The sequence below is a fragment of the Drosophila rhopaloa genome, unplaced genomic scaffold (genome assembly GCF_018152115.1).
Source record: "Drosophila rhopaloa isolate 14029-0021.01 unplaced genomic scaffold, ASM1815211v1 contig_163, whole genome shotgun sequence".
NCBI classification, from domain to species: domain Eukaryota; kingdom Metazoa; phylum Arthropoda; class Insecta; order Diptera; family Drosophilidae; genus Drosophila; species Drosophila rhopaloa.
In genome coordinates, this window is record NW_025335043.1 from 1,836,803 (window position 1) to 1,854,237 (window position 17,435).

At 37.2% G+C, this 17,435-nt stretch overlaps 2 protein-coding genes and 3 non-coding genes across 6 annotated transcripts; 3 read left to right on the forward strand and 2 right to left on the reverse strand.

Moving 5' to 3' along the window:
• The first annotated feature begins 121 nt into the window (after positions 1 to 121).
• Positions 122 to 194, forward strand: Trnav-uac. Its single transcript has one exon. It is a non-coding gene; the product is annotated as a tRNA-Val (tRNA).
• Positions 195 to 581: 387 nt separating this feature from the next.
• Trnav-uac lies at positions 582 to 654 on the reverse strand. The gene has a single exon. It is a non-coding gene; the product is annotated as a tRNA-Val (tRNA).
• Positions 655 to 1,950: 1,296 nt separating this feature from the next.
• LOC123037417 lies at positions 1,951 to 11,736 on the forward strand. Of its 2 annotated transcripts, none has more exons than XM_044457893.1 (3): positions 1,951 to 2,589; positions 10,262 to 10,317; positions 11,422 to 11,736. In XM_044457893.1, exon 3 carries the CDS (start codon positions 11,566 to 11,568, stop codon positions 11,734 to 11,736), a length of 171 nt encoding a protein of 56 aa, XP_044313828.1. In that variant the 5' UTR covers positions 1,951 to 2,589; positions 10,262 to 10,317; positions 11,422 to 11,565. The 2 variants fall into 2 exon arrangements, with proteins under 2 accessions (XP_044313828.1, XP_044313829.1); XM_044457894.1 differs by lacking the exon at positions 1,951 to 2,589 and adding an exon at positions 6,055 to 6,250.
• A 102-nt stretch (positions 11,737 to 11,838) lies between these two features.
• Positions 11,839 to 14,374, forward strand: LOC108052729 (putative phospholipase B-like lamina ancestor). The gene is made up of 3 exons (XM_017135196.2): positions 11,839 to 12,098; positions 12,205 to 12,321; positions 12,385 to 14,374. Exons 1-3 carry the CDS (start codon positions 11,839 to 11,841, stop codon positions 13,979 to 13,981), a joined length of 1,974 nt encoding a protein of 657 aa, XP_016990685.1. The 3' UTR covers positions 13,982 to 14,374.
• Positions 14,375 to 15,988: 1,614 nt separating this feature from the next.
• On the reverse strand, positions 15,989 to 16,070 carry Trnas-aga. The gene has a single exon. It is a non-coding gene; the product is annotated as a tRNA-Ser (tRNA).
• Positions 16,071 to 17,435: the final 1,365 nt, after the last annotated feature.

The following is a 17,435-nucleotide window of genomic DNA, read 5'->3' on the forward strand; positions in this document are numbered from 1 at the left end:
TGATTTTAATTATTCCATATCATTTTTTTTGCTTTGGTTTTTTTTTGACAGCCCCAAAGCAGGCTATGGATTTTATCCCTTCGCTGGAGAAAACTGAAATTTAGACGATGTCGACACAACTGGTTCCATAGTGTAGCGGTTATCACGTCTGCTTTACACGCAGAAGGTCTCCGGTTCGATCCCGGATGGAACCAAGTGGATTTAAAGATCTTTTTTTTTTATTTATTGAATACATTTTTTGTAATATGGTATAATATGATCCTGTTCTAATACAAAATAATGCAAATCTGTACTATCTCTCCCATCTCTCTTTCCTTAAGCTTTTTTTTAACTTTATTATCCTTTAAAAAAAAATAGGTAATTCTGAAAGCATTTAACAAAAATATATTTAATGAAACTGATTTCACCAAAAATGTATTTTTTATTGTTTTATAAGTTATGTGAATTGTTCTAAGATTGTTCCAAACCATATTAAGAGTTATTTAAGCCTTTGGTATAGTATGAGAAATAAACGATTTAATAACCAAATAAAAAAAACTATTTAATAAAAAAAATAATTAAATAAAAAATTGATTTCCTCCTGGTTCCATCCGGGATCGAACCGGAGACCTTCTGCGTGTAAAGCAGACGTGATAACCGCTACACTATGGAACCAGCTGGCAAGAAAGTGACAAAGTTCTCATACAAGAAAAGGCTCAGAAAGGTTCTTAAAAACAGCGCTACTTTTTTAGTCGTCAAAAAATATTTTGAATTTGTGTTGCGCTGATTAAAATTAAAAGTAAACCCAATAATCTTTCTTATTAACATATTAGGTATTGCAAATGCCTGGACTCGACGGATAAAGAACATTTCATAAGCTAAAGGTCCTTTCTTCTTTATTTTATTGTTGTTCAACTGCCAACCGTTCGATTTTCTCAAATTCTTTCCGCTCCGGAGTTATTTCGGTGGCTGATTACTCATTTCACCTGCATGGGATGCGGTTGTTTGTTCAGGTAACCCCTCGATAAGAAATCCAAGCTGTATATTTTCTACTATTTATGCACGACTTAGTGCTAATTCCGCGCCTGCCGCATTTACGGTGGCCAAATTAATCAGGCTGAAGGCATTTCCGCCATATCACTTGGGCTTTATCGCTGCACGTTTTGTTTGCCCGTTTGGTTGGAAGATACGGTTTGAGAGGAGGAGTTCCACTCGAAAACCGATAGCGGTATCGCCGTAAGACGTCACGAATTACAGTTCAATTAACATATGCACATTGAATCAATTCGCAAAGTGCGAGAGAAAATACCGTTGCCAAGTGGGAAAGATCAGAGTGAAAAAAATCAGGGAGATTTGTAGAGAGCAAGGTGAGATTATTCACTCACCGCTGATAATTGAGCGTAAAAAAAGAGAGTCGAGCACTGGGCTACAAGAAAAAAAACAGTTTTCTGATAAGAGTCATCTAAATTTTTTAGAGCTGTGCAAGAATAATTATATTTATTTAAGTTTATTAAATAAAATATCTTCAGCATTAGGTTGAGCTAATATTTGGTAATTTCATTATAATCTAAATATTATTACAGCTTATTAATAATCTTTATAACTTACATTTTTATGTAATACAATACAAAGTAGCGGATACATTAAAAAATTTACTAGAAAGGTACAACCTTTTGAAAGTGGTGCAATTTTTAATAATGTATTCGCTACTTTGTCTTGTATTATTTAAACCGGTAAGTCTTATGTTCATTTGCAATAAATGTATATTGTTTAATTGGTTTTGGGACCTTTCTAAAAGGTGGAGAACAGTTTAGCCAACTTTAGGTTTTTATTAGTGGATTTGTAGCCTGGTGTAGTTGAGTGGTTGGTCTCGTACTTTCTGTCGACAGACCGAGCCAATAACCGCCCTCTTCTCTCGAGTCGAGTGAAAACCTACGGAGTCCGGCGATCGTAAAACTCTTCGGTCGCAGACCCACAGTATCAGTCTCTCCTCTGCGAATCGTCGAAACGGAAGGAAAATCGTTTTAATACGCTGTGATCTGTGTTGCGTGTTCAACTTGAGTTTTACTTCGTTGTTATCTTTTCAATTTCACTTGGATGTGCAATTGCCGACGCTAAAAATACGTACTACAAACAAAAAATAAGAGTATCGGGAGGCGCTCAGTTTAAATAATTAAAACAAAATAAAAACGCCACGTTCTCGCGTTCTACAAAACTCTCCCATAAAACGCTCGAGCAGCCCATTACATATCGCTCCGCATGGCAACAATCCCAACCATTCCAATGATCTGAAGTGACACAACTGTTTTAATCGAAATAAACGTGCGTTAGTTCTCACGAAGAGCTAATAAACCAATCGAATAGAGAGTGAAATCCGGAAAAAGTTATATACACCTTACTCTGTGCGTTTCCAATGTAGCCCTTCATGGATAATTAACACGAAATCGTTGTGTGACTATATAGCAATATCGTGTTAAAGCCAATTTCGCAGTGGCTGAATACAGCAGCGATCCAACAAATAGTGCCCCCCAATCATCTGAATACCCCAGCGAATTTCTCTCATTTGTCAGCGCGGAATTTGCCTGAGTCACGAGCCATTTCAATTTTCCGGTGAGTTGTCCTCGCTCTCGATCTCATTCTGAATCCGAATCGGCGGAAAAGTGCTGAACTCGGGTGTTAAGTGTTAACTGTTAGTGAAAACAGTACCATTGTATCAATTTTGGCCTCGAAATGCCAATGCGAAAATCAGGAACGCGTCGCAATATCTGTTTACCGACAAAAATAGGGTCAACATATTGCGATTGTCTGGGGTTTTTTCGAATCAATAGAAGGTAGACGAGTGAGGATTATCTGGGGTTCGGGGACCGAAAGATGATGTGCAATAGGGGTGTCTATCCTTTGAGTGACATTTGTTGAACCACCAGGGGTGTTCGTTTCACTTTAATAAAATAGTTCATATTCAAAAGGAAAATTTAGAATTATTCATATATAAATTCGTTCAATCTTAGTTTGACACATACATTGTATAAACTTGATGATCTTAGTAACGTTCTTTTGTGTTGATCTTATATTATGAATAGATTGTGTGAGACATTATAAATATATTTTACATCTACATATGTGGGTAAATACTTAATATTTTTTCATGTTTCATGTTGTCTAAAATTAAATGTGTTTTTTCACAGCACTCTGTGATCTAAAATTAACATGAATAGCGTCATTAAATATTATTTGGGCTATTTTTAATGGTTGTTGTAGGAAAAATATATCCAATTTTTAATGATTTTTAAAGAATATATTTTAATTATTTTTTTTCAATACTTATATGTCTCCCCAATTTCTTAAATGATATAAATATTTCGCTTGATTACTATACTCTTATCGACATTCAGCGGATTTTCTAAAGTTAATTTAAATAAAGTGTCCAAACATTAGATTTAAGCAAAAAAGTTATAAATCATTTTTGAGTTGTTTTTTTTTACATTCGAAACGTTTTTAATGTTTCCTGCACCCTTATCTAAGTTCACAGGGGAAATACCCATGGTGTCGCCTATACTTAGCACATGTCGTCTCTTCAGGCCCTCTGATTAAGTTCCGCGAATGACTTCGCTATCGGTTATCGACTAGACTTTACCCCGAAGTTGAGTCATCCGTTAAATAACAAGTTGCACATATAATTTCGGTATCTGTCCATGCGGAATCGTAGGAGATCACATGAGTGTCGAGCAGATTGTTGACATGGGTGAAGATCCTGTAAACAGTACTCCACGCGATCTATTTGCTGAACTTCTAGTGGAAGTTTGCCAAATAAACATGTCATATAAAAAGTAAGACATAGGGCGTCCAAAAATACATCGTACTTGACGTATTTACGTAGATTGTCCGACTGTTTTAGTGTCTTTTCCGCTGAAACATCAACTTTATCTCCAGTAGATAACTCTTTTTGCACGAGAGGAGATGTGGGCAATCCAAACACATTAAATCTGTGGCAGTTTAGTTCAAGCTTTACCCCTGAGCAGTTCGGTTTGGCCACTAAGCAAAGTTTAAAACAAGTTCATTGAAAAGTAAACCTCCACAAAAATGAAAACCTTGCGAACAAGTACGTTTTTGTTCGCATGAACAAAAGTAAGAGTTCAACATAAAAAGCCAATGGCCTAGAATACAAACTCCGCAAAAAAAAATCCAAGACAAAACTTCTCAAGTTACCCTAATAACGATCGCCGGGCAGAGGGGAGTTTTCTTCCAGCCTAGCAACAAGTTTTTGTCTTTGTTCCACTGGGCATGCGCGGCTTATTTCAATGAATGTTCTTCGCAGTCTCTTCGTCTTGAGCAAACAAATAAAAGGCAATAAAAACTATTAAAGCAAGCAGAGGGGCAGGTCTTTCCGAGAAGTTGCCAGGCGGCCTGGCAGCTCCTGCTCACATTCTCATATTCCCATAGCCCCAGACAAATGAGGTCAAAATCCTTGAGGTTCTTGTCCTTACTGGCTTGGTATACAGTGAAGATTCGCATGCAGCTTTGAACTTTCAGGGATTTCTTAAGAGACTATCACTTACAGAGCACTTGCATATAAAAAATGTCATGCTAAATATTAATTTAATTAAAAAACCAAATATAATGCTAAACATATTTTCCATTCAGACATCAACAAAATCTTGCTGCTTTAAAAATTCAATTAATAAAGTTAGTTCTAGAAAAGTTTAAATTAAAGAAGTTTGACTGTATATAAGCACAACATGGAATGCAGACAGTAGAAGAAGAAGGAGAACAGGAAAGCAGGAAGATGAATCAGTATGAATAAGGGGAACACATAAGCAGGCTCTTTAGACTCTTATAAATCTCCCTTTCTTTTTCTCATAGCGATCACTAAGAGCTTTGTTTGATACTGACCGACATTTGTCAATAAAATTGCTTAGGAAAACACAGAGATATATAGATTAATCAAGGTTATCCCACGCCATTCGATTTACCCTCTAGTTATGTGAACGTCTGTGTGTTTCATGTTCAAGTAAAAATGTCGCCATTTCAATTCAATTCAATTGAGAGCAAGCCCCCAAGAATTTTGATTGACCCCAAAACAGACTCTTATCAATTTTTCGAGCAAAGAAAGTGAAATGCACTAGAAAGTATTGTGAGACCAATGAAAGAGAGGAAGCAGAGTGCCCGACAGTTTTCATGGGAAAACCATTTTCAATTGCGCACTGAAATGCGGCTCAATTAAATGTCAATTTCAATTGTAAAACTGTAGCCAAGCGGAAACTCGATTGCCTGTCAGTTAGCAGTTTGCATGGACAAGTGCATATTGCGCAAATAAATCAGCCATTAAGGCCATAAATAAATCTGACCGAAGAAACCTTGCTGAATTAACCCGAAACCTCACGTTCTCCGACCTCCGATTGCAGTTTTTCGGTTAAGATAACTGCATTGCTGGTCATATAGCGCGTATTACACCTGTCAATCCGAAGAGAACACAACCAAATCCTTCCTCTAAAATGGCGGCCAAGTTCAATATAACTTTTGATCGCAAAAAGACGAAGCTAGATATGAGACCGTATTACCCAACTATAAAATACCCAGTTCTCGGATTGTCCTAATTTTGCTTATGGGATCTCATAAATCGAAAATTCACAAATTAATTTGAATACATATTGTGGAATTTCTAAACAGTATCATTAATATTCCATATATTAAAAGCAGCTGACGACGATAAAGAAATTTTAAGAATATATGATTTGGATATATTGTGGCTGGTAAATACCCTTTTAATAATCATGTTTTGTTTATACAGTGAGTAATCAAGTAGTGTCATATCTCAAAATTTAGAACAATAATGACATTTTACTAATATATTTATTTAAGATAATCAAGTTAATTTCAGCGACTTATCAAATAGGATGTAAAATGCTCACCTTCTTATAAAATGGCACATACCCGTGAACTTTTCTGTTAGCGGGTATGAAAATTTCGCACGATTTTCCCGCCTTCGTCGAGTGGCTAGAAAAACCCGAGAACCGAAAGACGAAAACCCGAGTGTCGAAAAAGCACCGCCAGTTTCGGTGGCAACGTCAAGGCATTCGCACGATCCAAACAGATACAGGGCGATCGGTCTAAGAGATTGACGTAAAGGAGATTCCGCTGAATCTTTAAGATACTTATTCAGTGCAGATTTTTCCGGTTTACGGGGCATACAAACAATTTTAATACAAATTAAGTCGCAGTCCCCAAGAATTTCCAGATAATTGCAGTTAATTCGAAAGCAACATAGAATTTGGTAAGTGACTCTTCAAAAGGGGCAAACGAACTTATCAACCGTGGTATTCCCCAAAAATAACCGGTTTCGCTTGCATTAGATGTAGTGAACTGATTAGTTTTTGAGAGCTCCCAAGAATTATATTATAATTCGTTGACTTTTTGTGCCATTGACATTTAAGCAATAAAATAGAACTACGCAATGACAAAGGAAAACAAAATTCAGGGGGAGGAATCATGCAAAAAGGGAGGAATAAGGCAAAGATATTGTTAATAGACAACTATAAAAAGTTAAGCTCAACAAACGAAACAAAATTCCTGTGAAATATTTACAAATGTATTCATACAAATAATGAGGTTCTTATGTAAAGTCAAACCCATCAAAAGGGCATAACGCTCACAGGAAGTTATATCATTTGCTTATATCATAGGTTCGATAAATCGTTTTCCCTGGGAACGCATAGTGAAAAGAAAATCACCGGGGATAATGAAATTGCTTTTAATATGTCGGATTATTCACGAATTTAAAGCTATCGCAAATTATGAACATTCTATTCATTCCCCGCTTATTATCACAATTCATTAAGAATTTTCCGCACCAGCCCCTAACTAATCGAATATATATATACATTTGTTGCCATATTTAATCTGATTAAATCAGCAGTCTTAGCGTATCGTTCACAACTCAGTTGCGATCAGCTGTATGAGTCGTTAGCATCTCGATTGTCATTCGATTGGAGCGTGCTGGATCGAATCAGCTGAGATGAGTGAACTCACGGCAGTATCTGGTGGAATACTACGCCTTTGGGTCTTTATAGGCTGTTCATCCCGTTCAGACACTCCCGTAAATTCCTATTTCTGTAATTGAGTAACCCGTTCGTCCACGTGCGAGCCATATTCCATTCCGTCTGGATCTCTGGATCTTCCAGTCTCAGACGTCGCGACGCGGCGCTTTGGTGTTTTGTCTGTCTGTCACTAGTCTAAACACTGGACAAGGGCTCCATTCCGAAAATGTGCAATCCCCACAAAAGATAAAGTATCTGCACTGCGAGAAAATAGTTGCAGAATTGAAAGGTATCTAAAATGTAATCGATCTTTAGATTAATACAATTTTATAATGGTAATAATATTATATTTGTATTTCATTTTCCATAATTAACCTAGGATTATGGGTTTTGACTAAGTTATTTGTTTAATAATATCTAACCAATAACTATTTGCTTTTGATGATATTGCTTAAAGTCTATTTGCTTGTTATGGAATTGTTATATTGCCAAGGGCTACATCTATATTATTTCAATTTCAATTAACCATTGAAACATTTATATTAAAGGAGTTTACAATCTGGTTACAAGATGCCCATTTGAGAGATACAATTAGATGCATTTAAGTAAATCATTTTCGAAATTATAACTAATATTTTTCGTATCAGTGCATGCCTTCCGCAGTGCAGCGCTGTCTAGCATTACAAAACAGGCGCATTTGCTTTGCTGACTTCCAACTTAGTTGCCCAGGCATCAGTTTACTCGGCCCTCACTCCAGACTTTGACTCGGATATGGGGCTTATCAAATCGGCGGCGTTGTCAACTGGATAGCGACGCGTGGCAGCGGCTTAGTTGGCAGTTTCTCGCTTTACCTCAATCGAATGCCATGAAAAATTATGCTTCGTTGACGGATCGTGGGCATTCATTGAACGATTCCCACAATCGGGGAGTGAATAAACTGTGTTACCAATTCGCTCCAGAAAGTATTTATTTCCTGGATCACTCACGTGGCACGTTTACACTTAATGCCACATGTGGCTCTCGGAATTCTAAGAAAGATTACGAATTGGTTGGGGAATTATATATAGTAGACAGGGCTAAAATTCCCATTATGTGGGTTGGATTCAAGTGTTTACTTAGCTAGTATATTTTGAATGGATGAACAATAGAAATTATGGCTAGCCATCAAAAAATTCCATTAGCAGTGAAAAATCAATACTAATCAAGTAAATAACAAAATTAATTTTGCTTACATTTATATGGATTCTAATGAGTTATGGAAAAATTCGTAGGTGTATTCTGTTTTTTAAGAAAATTTAGTGGGTTGTTTTTATGTGTTTATCAAGTTCATAAATTCCCAAATCGATGAAGAAAGTGTAAATGGCCCAATAACTAAAACAAAAAGTTGGCTGCTTTTTTAGTTATGGAATTTTGCATTAATGTATTTGAACATTTCTGAGGAAATTTCCTTCATAATGTGGAAAAATTCGCTGAGACTTGAATACGATTTATCTTATCTGACTGAACTATATAGAATTCCGCTGATTGAACTTACGTCCTTAATATGCCAAAAGCTAGACATGCATATCTAAATATTGTACTAATAAATATGCTGGCAATCTTATCAATATTTTTCCACATGGCGACAGAAAACGTTAATACCGATTCGGGTCTGGCATGTGTAAATTATTTACCCCTGACTAAGTTTTGCTTGATCAACTGACAAACGGTTGTAAATGCATACGATAATTTTGTCAGGGCTTTAAAAACATTATCACTATCTAGCTCAGTAGCGCATATGGGAATTAATGTGGATACATTTGTATCTAAAAACAAAACAACTGTGTTTGTACTGCGATAATGTTAATAACGTTAACCGAGTTAAGTGAGGTAAATGAGTTGCAAAGACGTCAGTGGGATCTCACAACTTTTCCAAAGCTTAATGCTCAAGTTATTTTAGATCCCACGTTTGTTTTTAGCTTCTGCCATGGTGCTAATTCCCTACGTCAGTAGAAGTTTATTTTGAACTTGTCAGTTGTGTTACTATATATTTATTGACAGACTGGTTGAGAACTGCGGCCTTCCATGAGGGCAAGCCAATTAAATTCTGTTATGGATTACCTTAAATATGTTTAAAAATATAAACTTATTTCATTGATGCCTTCGATTGATGTGTTGAGGCTGACTCTTTTCACTTTAGCTTGATTGCTGTTTATTTTCTCAGGGAACTGAAATGAAAATGAGTGAAATGAAAGAATTTTCGTTGCTTCTTTGGCTTTCTTCAAGTTATTTGCAATTCAATTGTTTACACTGGGGCTTGAAATCATTCATTATAGTTCACGCCCCATGATTAGTCACATATCCAAAAGAATTACTTCATTTAAAGCTTTCTAAACAGGTGTGCAACATTAGGATAAGTTCTGAGAATGATTTGCTTGGCATTTAAACTGTTTCAGTTAAAGAGGGCTATTAAAATGAGGTCGCAAAAATATTTAAAATTTGCATTTCTAAAAATATAAAGTGACTAGGTTGTTATACAAACAAAGTTGAGTTGCCAGGTTATTAAACTGAAATGCCAGTAAACGACCTAAGTGTGGAAAATGTTACGACTCCAATACTTGAAAAAGGAACTGTTATTGGAGAATACATTTTTAACGCATTCATTTATATTAACGACTCAGTGTCATAATTCCCAGACTTCATTAAAGCCCATTGTATGTCAAATCAATTATGTGCTTTGTCATAAAAATAATTCCTAGTCATAAGATTATTAATCGCAATTAAGGCGATAAAGGGTTTTGCCAAAAGGCACTTATAGTACTGTAAATTATAAGGGATAAGATTATTAAACTATTGAAGTAGTTATTGATATGTTGATGTAAACCCCATAAGATTTCTAAGAACTCAGTTACGAGCTTTCCCCATTTTGAAAAAAGACCACCAGCCAATTAGCGATCGTATATCGAATATCCAGTAATTGCCATGATCAACATTTTATGACAAATAAGCTAACAATAATAAGCGCGTGCGCCTGCTCAGCGTTGTCCAATCGAATCCAAAGTAAACAAAGACACTCCCGACTCATCTGTTCTTGTCGGCAGAAATCAGACAAATCACGAGATGCGCGACCAATTGTGAAAACAAACAAAGAAATGTATTAATAAAACGTTGACCGTATGTCTGAGAAAATGTTTAAGTTAGAGGCGCCTTTTAATTATGGAAAATCTAAACATCAAACTAAACAAAAAATTTACCTTCATTTATTGCAGTTCTTCAAATGGGTTGACTTGTGACATTGCAGCTTCCTGGACCCGGGAAACAAAAGGTAAGACTCTAAACAAAATAATTTTGTTGTTGTTTTATAAGCTAGAGCAATTAAATTTCTCATGCAAATAATAATAAATTCATGCCAAATATCAATCTAATTTCGATTCAATAAATATTTGTGTTACTTTAGATTGAAAAGACCAGAGAATTATACGATGAAATTAGAGAAAACAATCTAGGAATACCCATCAATTTCCACGTTTAATTGTATAAGCCTGCTGACTGATTGATGTTAATACCATTCAGATTTGTTCAAAAATTTGCAAAGCAACACAGTTTTGCGTTACTTTTGATATGGCTTGGAATTTTTCCCCACGTGCCAAATGTACACAATAATATTGTTTACCCCCCGACTAGTACAAGTTTAATTTGGAATTTTTGAATGGTTTTTTCAATTTACATTAGAGATTGTGCAAGAAATTTAATGTTCTGGCATTGGCTTTGAAATTGTAATATTTATAGATGCATGGCAATTGGTTTTTTGTAATCATAATGTTGTTTATTAATTAACTAAGGACAAACCTCAAGACCATCTAAATACACTGATTGAAACTTTTCCGCTGTTTCTGCCTTCTTTCCATTGCGATCATGAGGATTATTTAATTATGTAGATTTTCTACGGATCTGTAGAACAGGTGAACACCTGCTTATCTTTTTTAGCACACTAACCATTTCCCCGGCTGCTGTTTGGCCATAAAGCAATTTCAGCCACTCAAGTACTATTCGAGCTATAAAATTAATTTATTAGTTTTACAAATGCTTAAGATTGTTTACCTCTCCTGGGATTTGCCAAAAAGGAAATTCCTTTGCGAAAAGTAGCGAAAGTGTGAAATAAACATTTGGATTACGGGATCTTTAGGGAAAGTGTGTAAATATTGGAAATGGTTCAAGGGCGTATTGGAAGATTCCGATCGCTTAATGAGCATGCAGTAATAAAGGCAATAAAAACACAAATCATTGAAATTGTTTATTATTGTTAGTTATTGAGTAAATATTTACACACGTGGATGGGTGTTATATGGCATAAATAAATATTCCATCAATACGTCATACCTCTTGATAGGTGTTTTCTAATATATCAATTTGATGTTTTCCATTGCAGGGATACAAATTGAACCTCAAAAGACATAGCCAAGCTCCACAAACCCACCGCCAACAACCGAAACCCACTGAAAGTCAATAGTTAACCACATACATAACCACCTGGAAACCGTTGTAATCTCTGCTTGAAAGCAGCGCACCACCCATGAACCACTCGGCCAGAGCGCTCAACAGCGTGGCCACCGAGACTAGCACCTCCTCCTGCACCATCACCATCCACATCCATCCACAGAACCACCTGCACACTGGCCACCTGATCGTCCACCGCCTTGGACACTCCTACGCCGCCCGTGCGGATCACAATTATTCGGGTTAAATTCGATAAAAAGGCATCTGAACTTTGGAATACTGATTCTTGGATCGTTTTTGGAAGTATCTTTCTTCTTCGAATCGCAGCAGCTTTACTACGGCCGGCACAATGTTGAAAGTCGTTGGTGCATCGTGGCAAAAAACGCGGATAGGGACCTACATCCTTATCGGAGCTGGTCTGTTGGTCATCGGAGCCTTCTTCATTGGATACATGGAGCGGCCGGAGTACGATGGCACCTACTGTGCCACCGCTCTGTGGACCAAGCAGGTTGGCTTCCAGATTGAAAACTGGAAGCAGCAGAACGATCTGGTCAACATTCCCACGGGTGTCGGCAGGATTTGCTACAAGGATTCGGTTTATGAGAATGGGTTAGTGTTTTTAAACAATAAATAACATTAAATTCCTAGTTAGATGGGAATTTTTTTTTCTTTTTAAGCCTTAAAGCATTATTAATATATTATTAATATTTTGTAGATGGGCACAAATCGAGGTGGAGACGCAGCGAACTTATCCGGATTGGGTGCAGGCCTATGCCGCGGGAATGCTAGAGGGTTCGCTGACTTGGAAGAACATCTACAATCAGTGGTTCAAGTAAGCCTACATATTATTATTTTTAAACTTTAAGATTATATTAAATATTCCCAATTTTTGTAGTACCATTTCCACTTCCTGCAGTCGGGATGAGAGCACCGAGAAGTTCTGCAGTTGGCTGAGGGAGCTACTAACCACCAACTACAATCGCTTGAAAAATCAGACGGAAAAGGCTGAAAATGATCACTACTGGCATCAATTGCACTTGTTCATCTTACAGTTGGAGGGTCTGGAAACGGGCTACAAGCGTGGAGCATCCCGAGCACGTTCCGAACTAGAGGAGGAGATACCATTTTCTGATTTCCTGCTGATGAATGCCGCTGCAGATATCCAGGATCTGAAGATCTACTACGAGAACTATGTGTTGCCCAACAATACGGCAGGTATTGAGGAATCGGGAAACGATCAACAGAAGAACTTCTTCTTGCCGAGTGCCTCCATGTTGACGAAAATTGTCCACGAAGAGCAGTCGCCACAGACACTTCAGTTGCTCTTTGGTCACAGCACGGCAGGAAGTTACTCCTCCATGTTGAGGATCCAGAAGCGCTACAAGTTCCACTACCACTTCTCGCCAAAGCTAAGGAGTAATACCGTGCCCGGTGTGGATATTACCTTTACTGGCTATCCCGGCATTCTGGGATCCACTGATGACTTCTACATGATCAAGGGTCGACACCTTCATGCAATCGTAGGAGGTGTGGGCATCAAGAATGAGAATCTGGCGCTGTGGAAGTCGGTGGACCTTAAGAAGATGGTTCCTTTGGTGGCTCGTGTGATGGCCGCCAATCGGATTTCGCAGAGTCGCCAAACTTGGTCCACTGCCATGGCCAGGCATCCAATCACCGGAGCCAAGCAGTGGATCACCGTGGATCTGAACAAGCTCAACTCCCAGGACAATCTGTACAATGTCCGAGAAGGGGATGATAAGCACGATGATGCTCCTGTGACTCTTAACGAGAAGGATAGGACAGCCATCCAACAACGTCACGATCAGCTCAGGGATATGGTGTGGATTGCTGAGCAACTGCCTGGAACTTTAACCAAGAAGGATGTTACTCAGGGATTTTTGGTGCCTGGCAACTCATCTTGGCTGGCCAATGGAGTGCCGTATCATAAGAATGTCCTGGAGGTCAGTGGTGTGAACTACAGCGAGGATCAGCATCTGTCGGCGGCTGATGAAAAGGAGTTGACGAATCTTAATGCGGTGGAGAAGTATCTGAGGAGCCATGGTTTCCGTGGAGATCTGCTTGGCAACCAGGAGTCGATTGCCTATGGCAACATAGATCTGAAATTGTTCTCCTACAACGCTCGTTTGGCCCAGAGCGATTTCCATGCCTTCGCGGGGCCCATCTTCCTGCGGATTCAACATGTCCAGCCACGGGCTCTGGAGGATGAGGGTCACGAAGGACTTCCGCCCGCCGCCGCCTTGGGTGATGAACGATTAAGCGTGAGCATCGAGGATGCAGACAGTCTGGCGGAAATGGAACTTATTACGGAACGCCGACCTGTGCGAAATGATATGAGGGCCATTGCCATGCGAAAGATTGGCAGCGGACCCTTCAGATGGTCCGAAATGAGTCCCGTGGAGGCGGGCGGTGGCCACGAGGGACATCCCGATGAGTTTAACTTTGACAAGGTCTCCCCCAAGTGGGCGTGGTAGGCGATTAAGAGAAGCCCTTCAACCCGTAGAACCCAATCGAATTTGTAACCCAGAACCCATCTCCATCCACCATTACACTGGAAAGCAATAATTGTCTTAGATTCAGTAATTAGTGTCTCGTCTCGTCCCCTGTTTCTCGTATAATTTGTGTGTTCCTAGTTGGTACATATCTTACGTCCATAGTCCTTTAGAGTGTATTGTACTTATGTACGTGCTGCGTGTCCAATCCGTCAATTGTTGTCTTCCAGTTATTTTACGTCTTTTTTCCCATAGGTCTTTTGTAAATTAGCAACCAAATTGTAAACATATTTTTATTTTTTTAGAATCAAATTTTTGTACTTTAGTAACTTTATAAAAGAAATATACAGAAAAATAAAACAAAACCACTAAATATCTGGTCTTCGCTTTCTTTTATAAGTATTTATGGTTGATTTTCAATTAACCAAATAAAATATTGTTAAAATAACATTGAACAATTTTTGGGGAATTAGCAAACCCAACGGACTTCTTAAGTTTTATTAAAGTTGAATTCCAATATATTTTCTTATTTTCTAGGTTAGCAAAGACAAAAACCAACCAGAACATTGTGGAGCAAAAGCTTTTTTGGGGAGCTTTTGGAATAAGGTACTTGGATTTGTTTTAAGTCAATGAAAAACATTTAGATATTTCTAATGCCAAAATATTTCGGTAGTTCTCAAACGCTTTATTTATGGATCCCCATTTTCTTATTATTATGATGATTTTATTTTAAATATCTTGCCAATGTATTATACTTTTTTGATTTCTTGAGGATCAACAGAGTGTAAGTTCTGCAAACATAGTTAATTACCAACATTCTCTTGCGATATTTTATTGACATTTTTAAAAATAAAGTTTTTATTTCATTATTTTAAAATGCTTAAGTAATAAAATTTATCAAATAAATCTGCTTTGGCCCCACCCCTTTCGGCTAAGGCTGATTTGCTAATACTCATTGGCTCCTCCCCTTAAAGCAAATTTGATTGGGGCTTCTCCTATTGGCCCTTTTCTTTTGGCCAATCAAGTTTGGCCACACCCCTTAGTTAAAATTTAATTTGTCGTTATAAAGTATGACTTTTTAATTAAAGTTGCTGATACGATGAACTAATTTAAATTTGTTTGTATTTTTTTATTTTGAAAATTTAATATAAAAATTTTTCATAATTTCGATTTTTACCATTGTAAAAGATCGTCTAAAAAACTTTCTTGCCAGATCTCAGGTACCTAATTTACTGATGGTCATTTTTTAAGGCTTTTCACCAACTGACTTATATTTTTGACACTCCCTTTCAGGGCTTTGTCTCAATTACACTCCTATTCTTCGGAGCGTGAGGATGAAGGACCGCAATAAAGTACGAGAGGAAACTTGTCAAAAACAATTCGTAGAAGAGCCCCGCACCAATTACCAAACTCAAATAGATATATTTCGAAATTCAATTTGCTCTTGTAACTCGCATCCCGGGCAGCCAACAAACGAGGCCAATTACTTTAAAATATTTCGTTGAGCAAACTTGGTCGACAACTTTCAAAAAACAAAAAGAAAGTAATAAAAGAAAAAAAGAGGTTCGGTTCTTTTGTCTTGGTCGGAAATAAAGAGATGGCAACAGGCTGAGAAGACGATGCTGTGCGGGGGACTAAGAATAAAACAGAAATCCCTTTTATGCTTTGATTATGGTAATTTTGCGATTTGTTTTCATTGCAGTGAAACATGCAATTTTCCCTATATATATGCTGGCTATATACAAATATATTATGTAAACTATGTGCTCTAGCCAGTCGCTGGTATGCAACTTCTTAGCTTGACAAAGACCAAGCCAAAGAGTCGCAATTTGCATAAGTTGTGCCAACGAACAAGCTAGCAGGGGCACTCAGAAAAAATACTTTAAATGTTATACCAAGGCTGCAAAGCATTTAAGTTAGTTGCGTTCCATAGAAGGTGAACAAAAATAATTTAATATTCGGTTAAATAAAAAAAAGTTAACTACTGATCGCAGCCGGTAGGATTCGAACCTACGCTCCCAGAGGGAATCTGATTTCTAGTCAGACGCCTTAACCGCTCGGCCACGACTGCTTGATGAGAGGGTGTCGCAAAGAGATACCCAAAAGAATAAAATAGCTTATAATAAGTATACAATTCGATTTGATAAATTATTTAATAAATTATTTATAAGTTCATTGGACAAATGGTTTTATGTTATCTTTGGCTATTCTTTTTTGACCATTTATTTTTATCTCTTAGCCAACGCTATATATAAACGAGTTCCAATTATAAAACTACTTGATAATTGGCTATACTTAATTAAATTTTTTAATAAGATATCGTTCAGAGCAGCTTTAGTGGGTAGTTTAAACGTTTTACTTGAATTCTGTTCAACTTCAACGACTTTTTAAATATGCATATTTATGTATTTCCAAGTTATGCCAAGAACGTGCAAATATATTAGATCATAAATATAAAATAGCTTCTCAAGGTCAAATTTTACTAGGTAATTTAAATTTTCATTGAATAGTTCCCAAGGTAAAACTATTTCCTTTTTAATTTAAAATAAAACCCATACTCGAAAGTTTTTATGACTTAATAAAGTGATTAAAATATATATATTTTTTTAATTTAAGTTCAAGTTTATTCTTTTTAGTGCAGCTAGCGAGAGAGAAGGAATTACGGCGAAGTATTTTGCATACACTCGGGTCTTTCCCCGGTTTCCCTGCCTGCATTCGCCATCTCCATTTCACTCTTTGTCCATATCTCTGCCCCTGCTCATATGATTTAGCTGAATTATGGCCGCCATTCAGTTCGTTTCGCCCTTGGGCTAATTTATAAACGTAAATTTACTTTGATGCTAATGACGCTGCCGAAGGCAAACAACAACAACAAACATTGTCCTCCCACAGATAGTTTTCAGTTGATATATCAATATGCATGCCAAAGGTGGAAATTAGTGCATTTGCTTAAGGGCACCTCCCCCGCGGACAAAATTCTATATCCCTGCCCCGCGTTTCCACCCTTTTAAGCCCCCGTTCAGTTGGCAGGTGTTGGCATTGTGCAGGCATTGTGATTTATGGTTTAGCCACGCAATTGCGTACCGCCAGTGACCAGCATTTTTAAGTGTTCAACGCTGCGTATGCGTAACATATGTGCAGCCAGTATTTCTACCTGCGTGGGCGTGTATACATTATATTTGATTTAATTATGTATGCGTAGAAGTGGAAACATTTACGAATGTATTCCACTTTAGGATTGGTTGGAAGCAAATGGTTATACAAAAAATTTAAAAAAAACTTCTAGAGTAGACATTCAAATTTAAAAGGAGACTTTAGCAAAAGCTTTACAAATATTTATTAAATAAATATTCTTAAGAATCAAACGAAATCTTACTATCGGAATATTTAAAATCTTATTTTTCTTACAGCGAGTGCTACAAACCAGTTTTATAAA